General features: G+C 36.3%; 1 protein-coding gene across 4 annotated transcripts in view; it reads left to right on the forward strand.

Moving 5' to 3' along the window:
- Positions 1 to 24,027, forward strand: part of LOC148949211 (uncharacterized) — a 340,130-nt gene that overhangs the window by 273,536 nt on the left and 42,567 nt on the right. For all 4 annotated transcript variants that reach the window (XM_089092875.1, XM_089092872.1, XM_089092873.1 and 1 more), the window contains exons 8-9: positions 916 to 1,169; positions 19,113 to 19,281. In XM_089092875.1, the coding sequence (XP_088949001.1) occupies positions 916 to 1,169; positions 19,113 to 19,281 (423 nt within the window). The remainder of the gene's footprint in view (positions 1 to 915; positions 1,170 to 19,112; positions 19,282 to 24,027) is intronic.

Here is a 24,027-nt window from a genome sequence, read left to right on the forward strand (position 1 = left end):
AAACACGCACGACTTTTAACAGAAACATGCTATTTAACTCCAAAACCATGGTTTCGTGAACAGCACGAATTTTCATGGTAGGTTGAATCCGGTCATTGTACTGTAGTAATTTCCTACCTGTCTTCTCTCTTTAATTGTACACAGTAATTTCCTATTACCCCCGTCTCTTTAATTGATACAGTAATTTCCTATTACCCCCGTCTCTTTAATTGACACAGTAATTTCCTATTACCCCTCTCTCTTAGATTGACACAGTCAGGTAGTACTGTCCGCTCCGAGATATTAATATATGCAAAAAGGATAGGACCCCACTCTCTATCGTTATAGCTATATGGGGGGGACTGTGCGCTCTCCTATATTATAGCGACACTACTAATGCATTATAGGCTAGTTAACTTTGACTACCCATTGGTAGTCAAAGTTTGTGTCCCATTAATGCTGTGAATATTCCCTCTGCCGATTAAACTTCTTTGGAAAAAGAGCCCGGCATTATAGCAAAGAGTTCCGGACCTCATCTGAAAAGGAATATAACATTGTATGAAATACTATATACCAGACTGACTCCAAATCATTCACATAAACACTCTTAAGTTTTCTTTTTAATTTTAAGTTGGTTTTTAATTGTGAAAATATAAGACAAGCCTGCCCTATCATTTTGAGAGGGAAGCTGCAATTTCAGAAGAACACCATCGATACTTACATCGATAAACATTGTTGCTGAAAGACAGAGCTTTCACATCATTTTCCTTTGCTGCGGCTGTAAGCAGGAGGTATCTTCCCCCACCCTTCCTCAAGGCACTTTTATTTTAAGGGATCTTCCATTTTTTAAGATTAATCTGCTTGATTTGCTAAGTGTTTGATGAACATGCCTATGTGTAGATCAGTGATTATCAAGGTGTAAAATTTGTTTTGCAGACAGAAGCACCTCTCGTAATTAAGCCATATCTACCACTGATGACAATGAGTGAGCTCCACACTGTTATGTCTGGTGGTTTTGCCACCGTTGCTGGATCTGTTCTAGCAGCTTATATTAGCTACGGCATTGAAGCTACTCATCTCATAGCTGCGTCTATTATGGCAGCACCTGGCTCATTAGCTATGGCAAAGATGCTTTATCCCGAAACAGAAGCTTCAAAAACAACAGTGAAAGATATTAAAATGGAAAAGGGGTAAGTAAAAAATGCCCTACAAATCTGTTATTTCCAAGAAAAGTATTATTCACGCAACCAAAATTGTCTCTTTGCCAGTAGAAAGCTCGGTGAATACGTGCTTGGTTATAAAGAAAGCAAAAAGTAGACAGCATCGGGATATTGGCCTTAATTCATTCTTGTCATATAGTCAATGCCTCATCCAGGGGAGGGGTACCAGGTTTGAGTCCCACTCCCATCTCAACGAAATGTTTGTCCCACTCGTTTAAACGTAAAAAAAATGCATATAAACAGATTTTTGATGCGTTTATATATAGTTTTTCTGTATAACCCTGCAGAAAAATATCCCTCCTAAACAAAAATACTGGATATATATATACTCTATATACTTTATACTCTATACTAGAATATACTATACTAGAAAGTTAAAGTAATAGATTTCTGCAACATAAAGGTGTATACTCCATGATCCAAGCCTATAAGATGCGATTCAGTATTCTTTGTCATTTATTTACGAAATTGAAGGTGACATCACTGAATACATAGTATTGAGCTACAGAACCTAATTAATTGCTGAATTATTAACCCTCATCAAATTATTTAATTCGATAACATTTATATAATGTTTAATATAATATTTGATTATGTATCATAATTATTAATAATAGATAATGTATTTAATTGTTTAATTACATAATATTTGATCATAGTTAAATCCCCAGTTATGGTTCATGGTTTGATGCTCCGTTTGCTTAGTTTTTGTTTATTATTATTGTTCAGGCGCATATTTTGTAGTTTTTACTAAGCCTGACATGAAAAGTACTCAATGCATAAAAAGATTAGCTCTAGTTTTGGAGTTGGTTCATATTATTCATTTGAGATAGTTTAGGAATAATATTATCTTCAAAACCTCATAATTCAGAACCTCCCTTCTTACACCCTTCTATTGAGTTCCCATTTCCTTTGAATCTTCCCTTTCAAAATCCTCCCTCTCCATTCGGGGACGACCTGCTATTCATTTGACCCTAGAGGAATCTATTCTAATATACATATATTACTATCATTAAGAGAATTAGCTAACATAAAGATATTGTTCAAGTTTAATGGCAATCTGTTGCTGCAAAAAGCTTTGGAGAACACCCCTGTTAAAGTCAGTGCCCCTTGAAGGGCAATTGGATTTTAAGATTAGTCCCTGAAGCCGTGCCTAAAACCGGCGGCGTGCCCCCAAAAATATCATAGCGCGCCGCCACCGAAAAGGCTTCAGCATGCCAACGCCGCCGCCAGAGATTTTAAGTGCAGAATTATTTTCTGAGATCACTGAGAGGCAAATATAATGCAAAATCTACTATCTAACGGTGCATGCAAAAATTTTGGATCCTCTCAAAAAAATTTTTTAAATCTACTCGTCAACTATGGATTTTAGATTATCATTCACTTGTTTCTGTCCTCTTTGCTACAATGCAATATTTTCTAATTAAAATGAGCTTCGACTGGCCGTGATATTTCTCGAATGCCTTATTTATAAATGTTTTACCATATGCAAAAATGCAGCTATTCTACAAAGGCCTGAAGACAAGGTGGAAGAATTTTTATAAGCAGCACCCCCATCCCTCACCCAATTTTTTTTCTATACATATGTACATCGAAGCATGTAAAAAGTGGAAGAACTAAACTTATATACAAATTCTTTGTTTTCCTAACAGCCTTCTCGAAAAAATTCAAGTTTAAAATAAAAATGAATTCCTTAAAAGATTTTGTGGTTTGGATAAGGTTCTTGATGTTGATAACAGTTGCCCATTGTGCAGGTTGCTGATGATCTGCCTCCCATGTTATCAAGATATGAACAACGTAGGCTCCTAAAACCAGGTTTGCCCACAAGATGGAATGCAACATATAGTATGATGCTAAGTAGTATTCACTACATAGGCCCTCTGGCAAGTGTTCTGAGTAAAACTTGGAAACCTGACCATGTTCTAGATGGTGAGGAACATGAACTGATGCGTGACCTTTGCTCTCTACTACCAAATTTTTCTACTACAGTCGAGGCTATTGAGGGAGAATTCCTTCCCACCCTAAATGCTGCTCTACTCTGTCTGGGCCTCCTAAAAGGTCACCTTGAGAAGATGCTTAATGATAGTAGCTGTATTTTTCTTCTGAATAAAAATGTGAGAAACAAGTTTAACTTTCACTTCCCAAGGGATGATCTCATGGTGACAGCTGCATTTTTTGGACTTCGAAACGTTCAAGATAAATTAAATTGATGAGTGTCTAAACCTTCTTGATGGTTAACTGACAAGAAGGGAATTCTTGTTCAAAATGGTTAAGCTTCTGCTGCTGGCGGCTGACATAAGGTGCTTTAACATATCTTCTGTGAACCGTATTTGTCCAATCAATATTAGGTCCCTCCACTTCAACTTGTGGTGAGCATTTTAGTGCAGTAGAAATTCTTTTGTACAAAGAGGAGAGGGCCCTCGAAAACCCTGAAGAGGAGGCTGTAATCTCTGGTGCTGTCAGTGGATCAGCTACCCCAATCAGTTGTGTGAATACGGCTAGTGGGTTTTCTCAAAAGAGGAGCAACTCTAAATCTCGTCATGATCATACATGAACAAAAACAAGGCTGCTCAATCAAATAATGTGTCAGAACGACAATGCAGAACCGGATGAAAATGATGATGTGATTCGGCGTCAAGTAGATTTATATCGGGGCTTGTCAGCCCATGCTAGGAGATCAAAAGATCCTGCCCTAGTTGGTGCAATCAATACAACCATTGCCTTCTGGAAAAAGTATTTTACTCAGCTGCCATGGATTGCAGCTTTGGCAAGAAAGTTTCTATCATTGGTGTCAACAAATGCTGCAGCAAAAAGGGTTTTCAGGGGTGCAGGACTAATTGTTGCTTCTAAGCTCTATGCTCTTTACTGCTTAGTTCTATGTTGGCCCCACACCGTGTAAACAGCTAATTTTTATACATGATAACTAAAAGTTTGTCAAAGCTTTAAAGGAAAGCGATAGAGTAAATTTCTAGATAATTATTTAGAATTTTTTATTCTGGCTCCTTAAACTGCCTGAGAATTGACAAAATAGGGAATTTAAAACTGAATTTAATTGAAACTGAAATTTAAAGTTCGAATAAAAAATTTAATAATAAATAGTGCTTCACTTTATAAGATGTTCCCTGTTTTCATGTAAAACCTTTTCTTTGCAAAATTCTGCCTCTTTTTCTTCTTACACCTGGGAGCAAACTGTTCTTGAAGAACGACATGCTAAGTTTTCTGAAAATTTGCTATGTGAAAAAAAAATCTAAGTATTATATCCTATACGCTAAAGTAAAACTTCGATCGTTGACCACACTCAAACACTTTGAGCCAGCATGTTCAAGTACGTCCACAACCGCAGTACCTTAATTGCTAAGATGGGAAGGAGGATAAGTAAGATCTTTCATTCTCAAAGGAGTTCGTTGAAACATTTAATTTTAAATTTTTATGATATCACTCTTAAGTGATGAGAAATCTTGAAGCAATGAGAAATAATAGCTTCTGTAGCGTAGAGAGTGAGGTGTTGAGGGGTAGGGAGTCAAAGAAGTGGAATGCAGGTTGCAAGACCAGGAAATTCAGACATGAAGTAAGATATAAACTTTATATTCCTACGAGGTTTCAAAAATTATGCATGGAATTATGGTGCAAGTACATATGTTTAATTCTAGGTTTAGAGCTTAATATAGGCTAAATTAAATTTTGAATTACCTGTTTTGTCAGATTAATTCAAATATCAGGTAGTTTAAAGTCTCTGTATTGATCATTCGGGTTAAAAGAATGGATCATTCGAAGTAATGGTAACCAAGATAAAAAGGAATTATAGACTGAAGTGTAATAAAGACTGATACCAATTTAGTTTTCAAAACTTTTAAAAGTAGCCGAAAAAAACTTAAAAATTGAAGAAAGATCGATAAATTGACGACGCGCCGCCAAAACAAATTCAGCGCTGCCGCCGGCATAATTGTGTCCGCCGCCGCTGAATTTCATTTCGGCGTGGGTTCGGGGTCCACTTAGGACTCGAGTGCTGGTCTAATCTCCAACTTAGGAAGCTAATGATACCAAATTCTACAGTAAGTTTTATGTGCAACAATATTAAGCTTCATAAAGTTTCTTATCGTAAATAGGAAAACTGATTAATTTCTATTAAATTAGACTTAATTAAGAAAAAATTAAGCATTTTTTTGTAAATAAAATTAATTAGAAAAACTTCAATTTATGCGGATATTCCTGACTTTTTCTTATACGTTGTCCATTTTATCTTAGAAATTATGAATTATAGAGTGAATGTGAAACATGATCCTGAATGTATTTTGACAGAATCTGACGCATTAAAATTCCATAAGCGGTTCTTGTCTAGACTTTAAAAAGAAGCCGAAACCTTGTCTTTAGCGTCAATTAAATGAAAAAAACAAGTTTTTTTTTTAACTGAAAGTAAGGAGCGACATTAAAACTTAAAAAGAACAAAATTATTCCGTATTTGAAAGGGGCTGTCCCCTCCTCAACGCCTCGCTCTTTACGCTAAAGTTTTATATTGTTTTAAGAAATAGAGTTGTGAGAAAGAGTTCCTGAATGGCGTGGGAAGATGTCTTAAAAAACGGTTTAAAATCAATTAAAATTTCTTGGAAGGGTGTAAGAAGGGAAGCTTAGAATAGATTGGGTGGGATAAAGGAGGAGCGTGCGCAGCTGTGTTGGCCTCAGACGGTCTGGTGATGCAATGAGCTGTAAGTAGTAACAGTTATGCCTTTATTCTTGTCGCTAACGTTTAAGAATAAGCTTAAATCTTGCTTCTTTTTTTAGCATCTTTTTACTTATAGGAATTCCATCTAATCTTTGCATGATCGGAAGAAAAGAGAATAAGGTAGGACAGGGCGGGGTAAGCTGGTCAGAGATAAAGGGGTGCTGGTGCATTATGCGGGCATCGCTATATAGTGTATCAAAGAAACCAGTCACGAAGCCCGTCAAACTGCTATTTCATTAGCAGACAACGGGTGATTTGCTAGATAAATTGATGGCAAAGCGTGGTTTCTTAATATTTAAACGATTGTTTTTTGGGCTTTAGGAGGGAGAAAGGTACCTAGGTAGGATAGGTTAGGTTACGTATTTAATATATGCTATGCTTTATCCCCCACCCTCTTCCCCACCCTAAGGTGCAAATATATAGCCAAAATTTGTTTCTAAACTATTATATATTCATCCTTTTTTATTTTATTTCATTAGCATTAACCCAACTTAACTTCTTTGCGGTTCCCGCATAATGCACCAGTACCGAAAAATGTAGCGACCAGTTCCTATTTGTGCCTTTGACCCTCATGGTTTGCTTGATTAAGTTTGATATTTCTTATAAGGGCTGCTATTTTATACTTGCTGCCATTTTTTATTCACACTTCTGTATTTTAAATATTGACTTACCGCAGAGTATGTGATGTCGTACGCTGTGCGGGAAATTGTACATAAGTTTATGAATAGCTTTTCTGAAGTGTTCATTTTCTTTCAGGAAAGCATTTGAAGTTTAAAAATCTTTTTATCCCCTCTGAGTTAGTTTGATTTTGATTTCCAAAATCCTTTATTTTGCGCTAGTTTTTTAGGTTACGCTCCGATTCTTTATCCTGCTTCGAATCCATACTTTATTTTGCATGAAGTTAATTTGATTTTGAGGTAAAACCGAACTTTCGAATGATAGTTCAGTTTGGCTAGCCGATACTTACCTCATACGTTGGGATATCTATTAACAAAAGCTTCTCCGGTTTTGCAATACAAAGACGGGGTTAAGACACCACAAATCCTCACGAAAAACAAACGTTTCCACAACGATCCGTTTCTTCTCACATGGCCGAATCAGATCAGTTTCTGTTTTGAAATAAATCCCTTATCATTCCTTAACTCTCTATGAGCGGGGAGGAAGGAGAGACTCTATGTACCAACGTATGAGGTAAGTATCGGCTAGTCAAACTGAACTTTCACTCGAAAGTTCGGTTTTGGCGTCGCCATTACCTCATACGTTGGTACATCTATTAACAAAAGCTTAGATATCAACCGATTTGGTGGTGGGATCATAAATCAACTAATATAAATTTTTTTTTTCAAACTCAAATATTCAAATGTATAAACTATAAAACTGTCTGAACCGCAACGAAATGTAGAGCATGGGTTCGATCTTCCATTTTATGAAGGTAGTGTTGTTTGGGAGTAGACTCCAAAGACCAGCCAGCAGCACTCATTATATCAGCAAGTTGTACTGATTTTGATAGCGTGCATGACGCCGCCATGGATCTTGTGGCGTGTGTTTTCTCTTTTCTACACTCTTCTTTTGCTGCCTCATATGCCATAGTTATGGCCTGCTTTATCCAAGAAGAAATGGTTCCAGCTGCCACCTCTCGTGGTGCTGTTTTAGAAAAAGGAATGAAGAACCTTTTTCTCCCTTTTCTGACCGCCACGTTAGCCGTTCGCTGTGTGTAGGCCGATAGTATTCTCACTGGACACAAAGCTGGATCTGCATCTCGCGCGGGAAGAAGGATAGGAGAAGGTATCTCCTGAGGCTTCACGATTTTGGGTCTAAACGAAGGGAGAAACCTGAGAGTTACTGAATTATCCGAAAATTGTGCTGTACTGAAGGACAAGGCATGAATTTCACTCCTTCGACGACCAGATGCGATGGCAGTAATGAATACCGTCTTAAGAGTAAGATCTTTCATATCAATATTCCACAAGTCAAGAAATCGTGAAGTTCTAAAATACCTTAAAACAAGGCCAAGATCCCAGGCAGGAATATCATGTTGTATCCGCGGTGACTCGTGCCAAAAATTCTGTATCATTTTCGTCAAACAAGAATCTTTGCTGATATCTATTCCTGTAGCTAGAGCTAGCGTTCCGCATATTGCTACTTTATAACCTTCTATCGTTGATGGTGCGACGTTTCGACCAGTCTTTAGATATATCATGAATTCTGCAACTGCCTGAGAAATGGTTTCGAGAGGATTAATCTTTCTTTCACTACACCAACCCACGAACACTTGCCATTTTCCATTGTAAAATTCAATGGTAGATCGTCGCTGGGGCCGGGCAATTGCACGGGCTGATTCCTTAGAAAAACCTCTCTTTTCGAGTCCACGCTCGATATCTTCCAGCCGTGTAAATTTAGATTCCTTAGTGCTGGGTGGCTAAGTCGACCCTGCTGGAGGACATCTGACTAATCTCCAAGGGGCATAGGCAAATCTACTAGCAGGTTTAGAAGATTCGTGTACCAAGATTGGCGAGGACATTGCGGAGCAATTAGCATTATTCGGAAGCTCAAAGACTTTCGAATATTCACCAGAACATTTGGGATCAGGACAAATGGAGGGAAGGCATAGCTGTGTTTGTTCGACCAATCGTGGACAAGGGCATCTGTGCCGATCGCAAGAGAATCTGGAACTGGTGAGAAATATACGTCGATCTTCCAGTTCGATCAAGTCGCGAATAGATCGACTTCTGGCAATCCTTACTCTTTTGACAGGGCTCTGAAGACACTCTCGTTTAGACTCCACTCCGTGGGCAGACCTTTTCCTTCTCGTGACAGTGTGTCGGCTACTAGATTGAGTGACCCGGCGATGTTTCTTGCCCTCAAGTGAACGTTCAGGGCCATCGTTATCTCGAAGAGCTTTATTGATTCCTCCTCTATGGAGAAAGAATGGGGTCCGCCCTCTTTGCTTATGTAATTAACTACAGTCGAGTTCTCTGTCGCTACCCCGACTACTACGTTTCTTAGCTCCTCCGCAAAGGCTTTGTTTGTCTTGGCTACAGATTTCGTCTAAAGGCAATTTACATGCAGAGAATTCTCTTTTGGATAACAAGTCCCTGAAGTGTCTTGATGTGGGTCCTCTAGATATTCACCCCACCCGTGGGTTGAGCTGTCAGTGAATATTGTTTTGGAAACAATAGGGGGCTTGAGAGGAAGGCCTTGACTCCATCTTTGTTCGCCAATCTTTGTTCAGCCACGGTGAAAATGCCTCTTTCATCTCTGTCGTAATTATGATGTTTAAATCTATGTTGTTCCAAGACCTGTCCCACAATCTGAGTATTAGTAACTGACATTTCCTGAGATGTAGCCTGTTGAAAGGAATTGCTCCTCAGCCCGCATTGATGAGTCCAATCAGCTTCATCAGTTGCCTTATTGAGGTATGCTATTTTTCCAGAGCTGCCTTGATGGCATGTATCAAGTTCTGAATCTTTTCCGGGGTTAGGTACACCCTCTTTACCTCCAGGTCTACCAGAAACCCGAGAAATACGATCCGTCGCATAGGTTGCAATTCTGATTTCTCGCTTAACATGAATCCAAGTATGTGCAGGAGAATCATCATGGTCCTTACATTACTCTGTACTACCGAATTTTGGCAGTCGTGCAGAAGCCAGTCGTCCATGTAAGCATGCAGTTGGATGGCTTGAAGGTGGCAATAGCTCACGATGACACCAATCACGCGGCAGAAAACAGCTGTTTTTGATGCTAGTCCGAAAGGGAGTACCTTGAACTGATAGATCTGGCTTCTGAAGGTGAACCTTAGATATTTCCAATGGCTCTTGTGAATGCCGATATGCCAGTAGGCGTCTTACAGATCTATTGACGCTGCCCAATTTGATTCTTGCATCGTAATTCGTATTGTGGGCTTGTTCTCCATTTTGAAAGTTGTCACGTCCGAGAATTGGTTTAGGCAAGATACGTCTATTACGGGGCGCCAACCCTTGTTTTCCTTTTTTGGAACCAGAAAAATCCGACTGTAAAAACCTGGAGACGACTGAGTTTGGACTATCTCTGTTACGCCTTTCTCGAGCATTACGGCAATCTCTGATTCCAAAATTAGCAACTGATTGCTTGACATATTTTATTTGTTGATCGGGTTGCGTACTAGAGGAGGGTATTTTTTGAAGTCCAGACGGTAGCCCTCTTTGATGACGTTCAGAACGAACTTGTCGTCTGTTATGTTTTCCCAGTTCTCTACAAAGTGATACAAACGATTTCCTACGGGAAGAGGATCTTGAGTTGGCGCCAGGATCAAGTCATTGAGTATTTGACTGTTTTCTCTCTCCTGTTTGTGGGGCTGAAGTGAAGGTACGACCTTTTATGTTGGTAAAACCTTCCCTTGCTTGCTGGGAACGAAATGGCTGTTTTTCTTCATATCTTGGCTTCTTTTGTATTGGGCCACGAAAGTCTCGTCGGTTCCGTTGCAGTTCATATTCTCTCTTTACTGGCCGCTTAGACTGAGCTGTTAAAGGAGGGTTGGAAAACTGCCTACTTTCAACCCTGTATCGCCAAATTCTATGAGCCAGGTCCTTAGAGTCGGCGGAAAAAAGGAACTCATTTTCCAGAGATGATTATCTTAATTCATTCCTAATCTCCTGAGCCAAGTTAGGGATTGATTTCAAGACGTTATCCCTTCTCATGAGCATCAAATTTGAGTATATTCTAGAAAGAATATTTGAAAGGTGTTGCTGACATCTATTGATAGATTCCAAGAGCTTCATCAGTTTTGAATATTGTCAGGAGAGACACTCTCTGCCTTTAACATTTTTATGACAGTACCTAGCATGAGGCCACTGTATGACATCATGCTTATAGCTGCTCGGGTGGAAGACTGTAAGGCCAAGAATGACTTTCTGTCGACCGATATGAAATTTCTGTCCTCTACTTGTCCAGTTTGCGACAACAAACTGAACTCTGGGTTGACGCGTGGCACCTGTGAAGCCAAATATGTGTTTTGACATTTGTAAGCTTTCGCTCGGCCCGGTATGTCGAGAGGATCAAAGAAAATACCCCGTTCTGAGAATGACATATTCTTTGTTGTTGACTGCAGTTCTTCGGAGCGCTGCTTGATGATGTTTTTCAGCATTGGGGAGAAAGGTAACGTGATAAGCTGTTTTCTCTTGAATGACTTAATTGCCAAAACCAGCTCTGCCGCCGAGCGAGGCTTTTGGACGGTAATGGTAGGCCTGGGGCAAATGGTGTAACCCAGTACTTCGTATACAGGGTCCAGCGACTCTGCCAAAGAGATCTTGTCATCTGTTCCGGGATCGGTGTCTACCATCGACTGCTCGTCATCGAAATGCCAGGACTCATTTTCCTCATTTTCATAATTGCCATCACCTGTATCTTCTCGATCTCTCGAGGCCATTGCTGAGGGGCCCTCACCCCTGTCAGTGCTGGAGGTGTAGTCACGCTCTGGAAAGGATCTTCCATCATTTTTATTTTTTTTATTTATTTTTTTTTAACATATTTAAACAATTACAATATTATAAATACATAATTTTATCCAACTATAAAATCTTTATAATTAGACGCTGGGACTAATCTGAGCTGCAATCTCCAGACCAACTTATCCCTTGCCAGAAGGCTTATACGCCGTACGCATTATAACCCTGTGTAATGGTGGTCTGTACGCCCAAGGCGTTATGACCTTATGTAATGACGGCCTATACACCCTAGGCGCTATGACTTTATGTAATGAAGGCCTGTACGCCCTAGGTGTTATGACCTTATGTAATGACGGCCGATACACCCTAGGCGTTATGACATTCTGTAATGACGGTCTATACGGCCAAGCTGTTATGATCTCATGTAATTTGTAAAATATAAACTTATGAAAGGTATTATCCACACTCAAATACTGGATTTACCGCAGCTAAACCATTAAAATACAAATAATTATCTGGCCTACTAAACACCAGGCTCATACATAAACAAAACTATAAACTCATTTTCTTTTCTACTAAATAAAAAATGTTTTATATGTTGAATTAAAACCAAAGAAACTACCTTGGATAGTGTCTATCCGTTTAACCCCGTGTACCACAAAACAGAAACTGATTTGATATATGTTGAATTAAAACCAAAGAAACTACCTTGGATAGTGTCTATGCGTTTAACCCCGTGTACCACAAAACAGAAACTGATCTGATTCGGCCATGTGAGAAGAATTGGATCGTTGTGGAAACGTTTGTTTTTCATGAAGATTCGTGGCGTCTTAACCCCGTTTTTTTATTGCAAAACCGGAGAAGCTTTGGTTAATAGATGTACCAACATATGAGGTAATGGCGACGCCAAACAATTCGTTTTATAGAACTATTTTTAGCTCGAGTTTTGATTCTTTATCCCAGCTAGGATAGAGTAAAATATAAGTTCTTCATTCTTTGTTTGCTTCGAGTCGATTTAATTTAATTTTCTTCGATTTAATTTTCATTTTTGAAATTTGCTGTGTCAATCTATGTTTTTAGAACAAGACTTAATTAGTTATTATGCTTCTAATCAAGAACTTTTCATTTAATAGCTATTATCCCACTTCGGTTCGATTTGATTTTTGGTCTTAAAACACGTTTTTTTGCACTAATTTTCTTCTAAGTTCCCTCTAATGGATCAAATAGTAGTTATGAATAAATAATAGATGCTAATAAATTTTAGAAATAAAATTAAGTTTGCAAAATAAATGAAAAGAAAAGATGGAATTATTACTGTACAGCTTTAAAAGAAAGGAAAACGGATTGGGACTACTTTTTCTAGATGTGCTAGATCAAACAGTTCGTGGTAACAAAGAGTTCTTATGGAAGAGTTCTTAAGGTTCTTACGGATAGTATGGTTGTGTAAGCCTTAGAGGTGGCTAATTTGGTTGAAATTGAAAGTTCTAGATCCCCTTTAAGAGTCAATAATGATGGAGGTCAAGTAGCATCCCCTCCACCCAACTGCCCCTCTTTTCACCAAATACATCTGATCGAAATTGTGCGATGGCAATTTTGTTTAAAATAGTCCAAAGAGCATATAACAATACTTTCAGGGTTGGCACGACCCCCCAGAGCCCTTGGGCAAGGGCTTTAAGCTATACCCTGTGGGTATATAAGGTTTTTATGGAATGGGTGGTCGCATTAAATTCAGATGGGTCTCATTCGTTTTTAAATTGGAAGTTATAGTGCCCTTTTTAGAATTAAAGTGATTTGAGAGAAACCTCCCCCCCCCCAAGCCCGCAATTTCCCATAACAAATATCTAAACAAAGTTTTGAGACATCAATTTTTTCAGCATTGTTGAAAGGTTCAGTAATTATGCGTAGCAATAGTGGTGGTAGCAGTAGTAGCATTAGTAGCAGTATGCAAATAGCACCTTTTTTCAACGTCCCTTTCATCACACAATGAAATTTTTAACTTAATACCATCAACCGGTCCTGAAGTATTGCTGTTACGTCCTCTTGACAACCTATATGGGTATAGTGTGCTTCGATTTATTTCAAAACAGTTACAATGTTGCTCAAAATTTTCGCCATAATACCCTTAGGTTTACTAGTTGGAGTAGTAGCACCAGTAAATATAGTAGTAGCAGGACGAACAGAGTTAACAGCAATAGTCTTAGCTTTAGTAGCAATAGTAATAATAGCAGTAATAGTAATAGTAGCACCAGTTGTAGGAGTAGAAGCATTAGTATTATGATGCGAATATTGTCTTTTCGTTAGTTCAAAATCCCCCACAACAAGCACTGTAAGTTTGAATTTCACACACGAAACTGTTCCTAACATATTGCTGATATGCCCTTTTGACAACCTGCATACGGATGGCAGGTTGTCATCTGTACAACAGAAATATTCTCTGAAAAATTAACCTTCATAGGGTGTGGATTTTGAGCTAGCCAGATGACGCTGTGTGTATTCATTTAATGCTGCTTCTACAGTTACTGTAACTAACGACACTAATGGCATTAAGTTGAAACTTTTAGGGAACGTTTAGGAAGAGTTTCAATTAAACGAAAAACCTATATGCATGCAGTTACTAAAATTACATATAAGCACATGGGCAGCAATGTTCTATCATAGCTAGTAGTATCATTGATTGTTTTAAAGGAGATAATTTGATTGAAAACTAGAAGTTCTAGTGCCCTTTTAAGAGTCAAAAATGATTGGAGTGCAATCAGCCCTCCTCTTTAGCTCAAAATTTTCCAGACACTTCCAATCAAAATTTTAAGACCTCCATTTTGTTCAGCATAGCTGAATGGTCTACTACTGGGTCGGTCAACCCCCCCACAGTTATGTAATTTGTCCGTTATGCTTAAAAACTAAATGTTGCTTTAAAATTAAATCAAAACACACTTTTTGCATGCTGGTTGCCAATAAGACATCTCAGCAATATACCAAGAACGGCTGAGGGTATTAAGTTCAAACTTTCGGGGCTACTTCTATTACTAATCCTGCTCTTAAAATTTTATTAAATCAAAAGAATTTGATTGTATCCAGCCTGTGAAAAAGCATAGATATAATTTTTTGGGAATGGTAATAACTTTTATTTATGAGGTCAATTAGAGGATGTATATGACTAAATTAAAGTCTACTATTTTTGTCATGATTTTCAAAAGAGTTTATGTTGTTAAAAACTATTGAAAAAGTTTCTCCAGCATATAAATAGCAGGCCAAACTATAAATTCTTAAAGGAAAACCGGAAAGACTCAAACTATTATTTTATTTTTCCCTGAAAAATGCTATGTCAATATAAAACGAACAGAAACTTATTAAAAAAAACTTTTTTCACAAAATAAGTTTTTCAAAAAAAAGTAAAGAACTTCATTAAACCAAAAATAAACAAAAATAGAATCAAATAATCTACCAATCATACAACTACCACAAATTAGTATCAATAAATAATTGAAACCTAAAATGAACAGAAATCAAACAGTTCGTGGTAACGAACTGTAAGTAAGGAGCGACCCGGCTCAATGGTAACCGAAACTCTAGAAAACGGCATTTTGATACAAATAGATACATCAAAAGAATCAAATTTTAATGCTGATTTCAAATATATAAGTTTCATCAAGTTTAACCTTACCCATCAAAAGTTAAGCGCCTGAGAAAATTTGGCTGATTTTCGAAAAAAGGGGGAAAGACCCCCTAAAAGTTATAGAACCTTAATGAAAATCACACCATCATATTCTGCGTATCACAGAACCCTACTGTAGAGGTTTCAAGCTCCCATCTACAAAAATGTGGAATTTTGCATTTTTTGCCAGAAGAAAGATCACGGGTGCGTGTTTATTTTTTTTTTTTTTGGGGTGTTTTTTCCCCAGGGGTGATCGTATCGAACCAGTTGTCCTAGAATATCATGGAAGGGCTCATTGGAATGGAAATTGAAAGTTCTAGTGCCCTTTTTAAGTGACCCAAAAAAATGGAGGGCAACTAGGCCCCCTCCCACGCTCATTTTTTCCCCAAAGTCACCTGATCAAAATTTTGAGATAGCCATTTTGTTCAGCATGTTCGAAAATATTATATGTATGTCTTATAGGATGACTTAATCCCCCGAAGTTCCCGGGGGGAGGGCTGAAAGTTATGAACTTTACCCAATGTTAACATATAGTATTGGTTATTTGGAAGTATACAGACATTTTCAGGGGAGATTTTTCCTGGTAGTGGGGGGTGGGTGGGTCAGGGGTTATGTGGGAGGATCTTTCCATGAAGGAAGTTTTCATGGGGGAAGGGACATTGCTATGAAGGGGACGCCGGACTTCCCACCATTATTTAAAAAAAGATCATAAATTTAATAAAAAAAAAACAAGTATTTCAACTGCAACATCGAAACTTTAAACGAACAGAAAATATTACATATATAATTGGGTTCACCCCTTAGTCAATGCCTCGCTCTTTAAGCCAAAGATTTTTTAGTACTTTCATAAGAGCTATTTATTCTAATTAACGGCCTTTGTGATTAAGCGGTCATTTCTAAAGAATTGGAACAAAATTTGAACTTTTGCTTAAAGAGCGAGGTATTGACTAGGGGGCGAACCCCCTAATAAACGTATTAAAAATATATGAATATAGAAGTTCGTTACGTAAGTTAATTCGTAAGTTACGTATATTTATTACTAATAAAAACGTTCGTAAATAAAATTAAACAAGTTTTGAGAAAGCCATTTAACTAAATAAAAGTAGGTTAATATGAAAATTTCGTTTTAATTATTCATGTACGGTGAGCCAAGATCAAAACCTGCATTTATTCAAAAACGTTCAAAAATTAAATAAAAAAACAAGTTTTTTAAACTGAAAGTAAGGAGCGACATTAAAACTTAAAACGAACAGAAATTATTCTGTATATGAAAGAGACTGTCCCCTCCTCAACGCCTCGCTCTTTACGCTAAAGTTTGACTCTGTCTCACAACTTTATTTTTTAAAACAATAAAAAACTTTAGCGTAAAGAGCGAAGCGTTGAGGAGGGGACAGTCTCTTTCATATACAGAATAATTTCTGTTCGTTTTAAGTTTTAATGTCGCTCCTTACTTTCAGTTTAAAAAACTTGTTTTATTATTTAATTAAAATAAAGAACGGAGTCAAAATCAAAACGAGCAAAAATTAATATTCGTAGGTTTCAAAACCCCTATGCTTTCTAAAAACAAGAATATAATTTGCATTTTACTGACAAAATTCTTTTAAATGTTTTCACTTTTCTAACTTTAAGAAATCAAAAATAAATTAATATTTTAAGTAATAATTATCAGCATATGTATATTAAACTTCAATGCACAATCATTGGAATTTTTTTTAGTAATGTACAAATTATATCTTTGCTTTTAGAAAGCATAGGGGTTTTGAACCGTACTCATATTAATTTCTACTCGTTTTGAGTTTGACTCTCTTATTTATTTTGATTTCTGTTTGTTTTGGGTTTCATTTATTTATTAATTCTTATTTGTGGTGTTTGTATACTTGTTAGATTTTTTTATTCTATTTTGTTCATTTTTGGTTTAATGGAGTTCTTTACTTTTTTTGAAAAACTCATTTTATGGAAAAAGTTTTTTTAATTAATAAAAAGAAAAGACGGAACTATTAGTGTACATCCCTAAAAAAAAAGAAAACGGATGGGGACTGCTTATTTTAGATAATGTGTCGTGCTAGATCAAACAGTTCGTTGTAACGAAGAGTAAGTAAGGGGCTACTCGGCTCAAAAGTAACCGAAACTCTAGAAAATGGTATTTCGGTACCAATAGATTCATCAAAAGGATTGAATGTTTATGCTTATTTTAAATATTTAAGTGTCATCAAGTTTAGTCTTACCCATCAAATTTTACGAGGCTGAGAAAATTTGCCTTGGTTCCAAAAAAAGGGGGTAACATCCCTAAAAGTCAAAAAGTCAGAAATTTTTTTTTTTTTTTTGCCAAAAGAAAGATCATAGATGTGTGTTTTTTCCCCAGGGATGATCGTATCAACCCAGTGGTCCCAGAATATCGCAAGAGAGCTCATTCGAACGGAAATTAAATGTTCTAGTGCAATTCTTAAGGAACCAAAAACTGAAGGCAACTAGGCCCCCTCCTACGCTCATTTTTTCCCCAAAGTCACCAGATCAAAATTTGGGATAGCCATTTTGTTCAATATAGTCGAAAGATCTAATAACTATGTCTTTAAGGATTACTTAATCCCATTCAGTCCCTGGGGGAAGGGCTGCAAGTTATGAACTTTGCCCACTGTTTATATATAGTATTAGTTATTAAGAAGCTTAGAGACTTTTTCAGGGAGATTTTTTTCTGGTGGGGGGCCCTGGGGAGAGGGTCATGTGGGAAGATCTTTTTATGGAGAAATTTTTCATGGGGGAAGAGACTTTTCCATGAAGGGGGCATCTCGTTTCCCAGAATTATTTAAAAAACGATCAGAAATTAAATAGAAAAAAACAACTTTTTCAACTGAAAGTAAGGAGCAACATTAAAACTTAAAACAAACAGAAATTATTATGTATATGAGGGAGTTCGCTCCCTCGTGAATACCGAGCTCTTTAAGCTAAAATTTTTTTTGTACCTTCAAAAGAGCTATTTATTCTAATTAAACGGTCTTTGGGATTCAGGGGTCATTCTTAGAGAATTGGTACAAAATTCGAACTTTAGTGTAACGAGCGAAGAACTGACGAGGGAACAAACCCTCTCATATACTTAATAAATTCTGTTCATTTTAAGTTTTAAGGTTACTCCTATCTTTAAGTTTAAAAAAAAACTTGTTTTTTTTATTTAATTTTATTCAAGAGAAGAGTGAGTATCTAAAATGTTTTCCTTCAATGATTTCTTTTTTTTTTAATTCATATTTTGGGAAGCTTAATTTTTGAATTCACTTTTGTATGTTTTATGTCATATATACTCACGTCTACAAAAAAAAATGAAAAAAGTATCTATAAAACAAAGGAAAAACAAGCACCTTCTTTGGTCATTTTTTTTTCTTGATTGCTGGTAAATTTTCAGCAACAGTTCCTAGTAAATCTTAGGAATAAATTCAAATTTGCAAAAGAAAAATTTGTGAAAGTAAAAGACGCAATCATTAGTGTGCAGCTTCAAAAATAAGACAGAAGGAAAACTCACGGGGACTCTACTTATTCTAAGTGTACTGCTGTGCTAAATGTTGTACAAAATAGGACTGAATACCCAAAATACTTTCCTTTGATGATTTCTAATTTTTTTTAATTCATTTATTTGGAAGCTATATTTTTCAATTCTCCCTTGTATGTTTTGTATCGCGTATATTTGTATCTATAGAAAAGGGCAAAAAACGTATCTTATTTAGTCTCGTATGACTCTAATACTATCAATTATGGTACTTGTTTATCAGTTGATTAGTTTATAATTTATATATTATATAATTTATAATTATAGTTTATAATTTATTGACCCTTCTTTGGTCCTGTTGTTTTCCTCAGTCGCTGGTGAATTTCTTTTAACAAATATCTATGTTAACAGGTATTTCTTATCCTTTTGATTCTGGTAGAACTTCTAAATGAATTTTGGGTCTTAAATATACACTCTGCCAAATATAGAAAATTCATTTTGTATTTTTTTTTTTTTTTTATTATTATTATTATATACACTTCCCTTTGGCTTAGGACCAGGGACTCTGTGTGAAGCTTAAAAGGGAATTATAGTTGAGTACCTCCGCTACAAATATGCATCTAACTCGAACTTCTTTTTTTAGAACGGAGTCCAACGCCTTAGATGCTGCTGCACAAGGAGCTGCTAATGCAGTAATGGTTGTGTTAAACATATGTGCCAGTCTCATTGCCTTTCTCTCCTTTATTGCATTTGTTAACTCACTCTTTGCTTGGGTTTTCCAAATGATTGACATTGAGGGCATTACTTTTGTGGTAAGATATCCTAATTCTTTGTAGTTAAATTATTCTACTGTTATACTACTACTAACAATTCATTGTAGAAGCAAGCCACCTGAGGCTGACACAGCTACACACGCTCCTCCTCCATCCCAATCTATTCGAAGCACCCCTCTTTACACCTTCCCAATAAGTTCCCATTTCCCTTAAATCTTTGGTTATGACATCCTCCCACCCATTTGGGGACAACCGCTTTTGGCTTGGCCCTAGACGGCTGCCATAGCATAAGTGTTTTAATCTATGCGCAAGAAACAACACTATTAAAAAAATATTCGTCGGAGACCAAAATATAGGAAATACTTTAGCAATATTATATAGCAGAAGATTACAAATTTGAAGCATTTTAGAAAAAAAAAGATTTCAATTTCTGTAACAGAAAAAAAAATGTAAGAGCTGCTTCCTTTATTGTAAAAAAAAAAAAAATTCAATTTCTGTAACAGAAAAAAAAATCTACGAGCTGCTTCCTTTATTGTACCAGTAGAAACTTTTTTTAAGGTTGATAGACTCAATAAATATTTCAGGGGATGGGAACTTGAAACAATTTGTTTTTAACGAGAAAAATGCAATATTCCTCAATTTAAAAAGTCATTCTTTTTTATATTTTTTGTCTTCTAATAGGAAAACTACTTGCTACTTGTCTTTTTATGGAATTCTTGTCAAATCAGCATTTTGCTAGTGTTACTATAATGCGTAATATACTTATTTTATCTTTATTTTTCGGATTTTACATGTTCTTCTGAACAATTTGGTAGCTCCTTGCTCTCATCACGACGAAAAATTATCCAAGGTGGTGTGAACAAGGGTCTGAACAAAATATTTTGCTGGGCAAACATCCACTGAGCTGGTAAAATTACCGCTCAATTGACAACAGTAAATCTTCTTTACAAAGCCTAATCTCTATCATTCTATTGGAATAACAACTCCTGATGCCTAATGGTTTGGTATGCGCACCACCCTACAACTTTGAAAAGTCATAATAGCAGTTTGTGATCTTCCAGCACCTCAGCTGTAGCTGAAAGCTCATATTTAAGGCAATCTGTAGTAGCCAAAGACAACTGACCTAAAACTAAGAGGACTGCGAAGCAAGTTCGTGTTTTTTTTTGCAATATAAAGCTTCTTGAGCTGGAAATAATAAATCTGTTCCAGGTCCTGCTGGATTTGGCCAATGATGCTTGAAAGGATCCGAGCAAGCAAAATTAATTCTAGAAGATGGCTCTGGCGATGGTGACGGCAAAGAGAATTCACATGACAGAAATCTTGCGGCTTAAAAATTAGTGGTTCTTTGACTGATTTGAAATTCAAAAAGAAAACAACAAAATAATAAAATGCTAAATTTCTGTAACTGATAGTTCACAAGACAATGTTGAAAAAACAAGAATTTGGGGGTTCCACAACAAGCCCTGAATAAATATACCATATGAGAATCATCACGTTCTATAGTTATTGGTGAATTGAAACTAGAGTAATTCCTGAAAATTTTAAGTAAAGTAATTCTATTTCATGGATCGCTAAAGTTATTATGTAAACTGCAAAAATATTTTTGCTGTCTGACCAATAACTTAAATTTTTAATTAAAACTCGAAAAATAACTGAAAATTTTAAAATTATTTACATTGAAGAACAACCTGTAACCATTGAATACTGAAGTATTAAAAGTTCTAGTAAAGAGGAATTACTAAACAAAATTCAACATGTTCCTCATTATACACAGATGGATCCTGCAGTTATACAAAAGAAAAACAAGCAGGCTATACACATATACACAGATGGATCCTGCAGTTATACAAAAGAAAAACAAGCAGGCTATACACATATACACAGATGGATCCTGCAGTTATACAAAAGAAAAACAAGCAGGCTATACACATATACACAGATGGATCCTGCAGTTATACAAAAGAAAAACAAGCAGGCTATACACATATACACAGATGGATCCTGCAGTTATACAAAAGAAAAACAAGCAGGCTATACACATATACACAGATGGATCCTGCAGTTATACAAAAGAAAAACAAGCAGGCTATACACATATTGACAAACGAAACAAGTCAATGGTCATATGCGTCAAATCTAAACGACTATTCTTATAATATTATCAAGAGCAGCTTCAGAGGTCGATGAATTGCAACTTAATCAAGGAGCACAAGGTTTTCAGACCAGCGAGGCCCGATGAGGTTTTGATCCATCAACCTCCGGGCTAAACGCCTAGCACGTTTCCGCTGCGCCAAGCTGCTCTCATCAGTAAATATTATCAGAATGGTTTATAATGTATTATACGGGAAATTTTTGCCACAAATGTCTGGGGGTGAGATTGTAGATGAGGGGCTTCTTACTCTTCTTGAAAGTACTTGTGTTAAATAAATTAAACTTTTATTTTTTGTGATTGCAGGGGTAGCTGGATCATGGTGGCAGCTGTAGCTACTGCAAAAATATTTATGGTGTCTGAGCAATTAATTTTAATTTTTTAATCAAAACTAGAAAAACACCTGAACATTTTAAAATTAGTTTTGTTTTTTACTAGGATCTAATCTGCAACAAAAATAATCCAGGGCTCCATTTTTTCCAATTTTTCTTGGGCTTCATAATAATCACAAATTATATAAGTCATTTGGTTTAGCAGTCACTGACGGTACGTTGGATTTGAAATTCGTCTACAATGCAAAATATGTGGGCTCAAACCACTCTATGTTAACGTAAACCAGTGATTATGACTACAATTTGGACACAGCAAATACTTGGGAAATGCACAGAGCTGAAAGGAAAGGTATTTTAGTGCACCCTCCCAGGCATCCAAGCGTGTCCCCAGGTGGCAGGTAGGGGAATGTCCTTCAGATATGGGCGTGGAGGATACCTTCGAATATCCAATAAGAAGGCGTGGACCAGGGAAATAACAAGTTATAGGGTTAGGTCATTGGATGCTGAACTGGCAAACCTTGAGTGAGCATGGTCACTACCGGGATAAAGCTAGGTTTTCACTTACGTCACCTAGGATCGGTTATTGCTCAGATACCATAGATATTTTTGCAGTTTATAACTTAAGCGATTCTGAACTGAAAACTAAAATAAAATACAAATTTTTTTTTTATACCGTAATATCTAATCGGTGTTAGATATTACGTCAAGTCACTTATTACATCATATATGGTTCTTTATATCGGTTCTTTTGATTCTTTTGATTTTCTCAGGCTCGTAAATTTTGATGGGTAAGACTAAACTTAACGAAGCTTAATTGTTTAAAATCAGCATAAAATCTGATTCTTTTAATGTATCTATTGGTATCAAAATTTCGTTTTTTAAAGTTTCGGTTACTACTGAGACGAGTCGCTCTTACTATACAGTTCGTTACCACGAACTGTTTGATTGCTTCAAAAATCAAATATCAATGAAAAGACTGCAGTATGAATACATCAAAAATGCAGTTTTTTTGTAAAAAGTGATACTATTTTTAATTTTGTTTTGTTTTTTGATTAAAAAAGGCACTAGACCTTTTAATTTCCGTTCAAATGAACCCTCTCGTGACATTCTAGGACCACTGGGTCGATACAATCACCCCTGAAAAAAAAATAAATAAACACGCATCTTTGATCTTTCTTCCGGCCAAAAATACCAAATTCTACATTTTTGTAGATAGGAGCTTGAAACCTCTACAGCAATGTTCTTTGATACACTTAATCTTATAGTGTGATTTCCGTTAAGATTCTATGACTTTTTGGGGTTGTTTCCCTCTTTTTTCAAAAATAAAGTAAATTTTCTCAGGCTCGTAATTTTTGATGGGTAACATTAAACTTGATGAAACTTATGTATTTAAAATCAGCGTAAAAGTTAAATTTTTTTATGTATCTATTGGTATCAAAATTCCGCTTTTTAAAATTTCGGTTACTATTGAGACGAGTCACTCTTACTATACAGTTCGATACCACGAACTGTTTGAAAACATCCGGACATTTTAATATAGTAGAGATACACAAGGAGGTTGGACTGGCCCTATAGTCCCCTTCGAAAGCTCGAGATTTAAAAAATTCTATTGTTCTTTAGTTTTCAATGAAATTTTTGGAGCTTTTTTTTTTTTTGCACCATCAGATTATAAAACAAAAATCCAAGTTAAGTTAAAGAAACAATAATAGTATAGTATGAATAGGTTAAAAGTTCAAGGGACTAAAGGGCTGTATCCCTGAGATTGCTCTTGGGTGGCATATCCCTTAGATGCTAAACTTACTTATTTAGAATCGTCTCTGGGATACTGCCTTGGCAGTAGAGTAGTACCTTATATTTCTACGGGACATATAGGAATTACCATGCTATTCTACGGGCCCTCTACACCTTTTCAAAGAGTCAGAACTCCCTCACATAGTTTGACGTAGACATTTTTTTATTTTATTTTTTAAGTTGGCAAGGTATAATGTGGTCAAACATGTTTTGAGAGTATGATCATAATTATATAACTCGAGCAGACTGGTTTTTTTTTGTTATTTATAAGAATTTCATAAGAATGTACGCCATGAGTTCACGTGCACTATTTTTTAAGTCTGGCATAATATAATTTTGTCCAACATGTTTTTTGAGCATAGTCGAAATTATATAACTAAACCGGACTGTTTTTCGATCCAACATCCACTTTTTAAGAACCAATCATAGACATTGGTGCTTGCTCAATATACGGTAACTCGAGTGGTGATTGGTTAAAAATAAAAGGACTGGTTTTGTATTCATCCTTGAGAT

This window comes from Artemia sp. Qi Xiang Cuo, chromosome 8, assembly GCF_049724085.1.
Source record: "Artemia sp. Qi Xiang Cuo chromosome 8, ASM4972408v1, whole genome shotgun sequence".
Lineage (NCBI taxonomy): Eukaryota > Metazoa > Arthropoda > Branchiopoda > Anostraca > Artemiidae > Artemia > Artemia sp. Qi Xiang Cuo.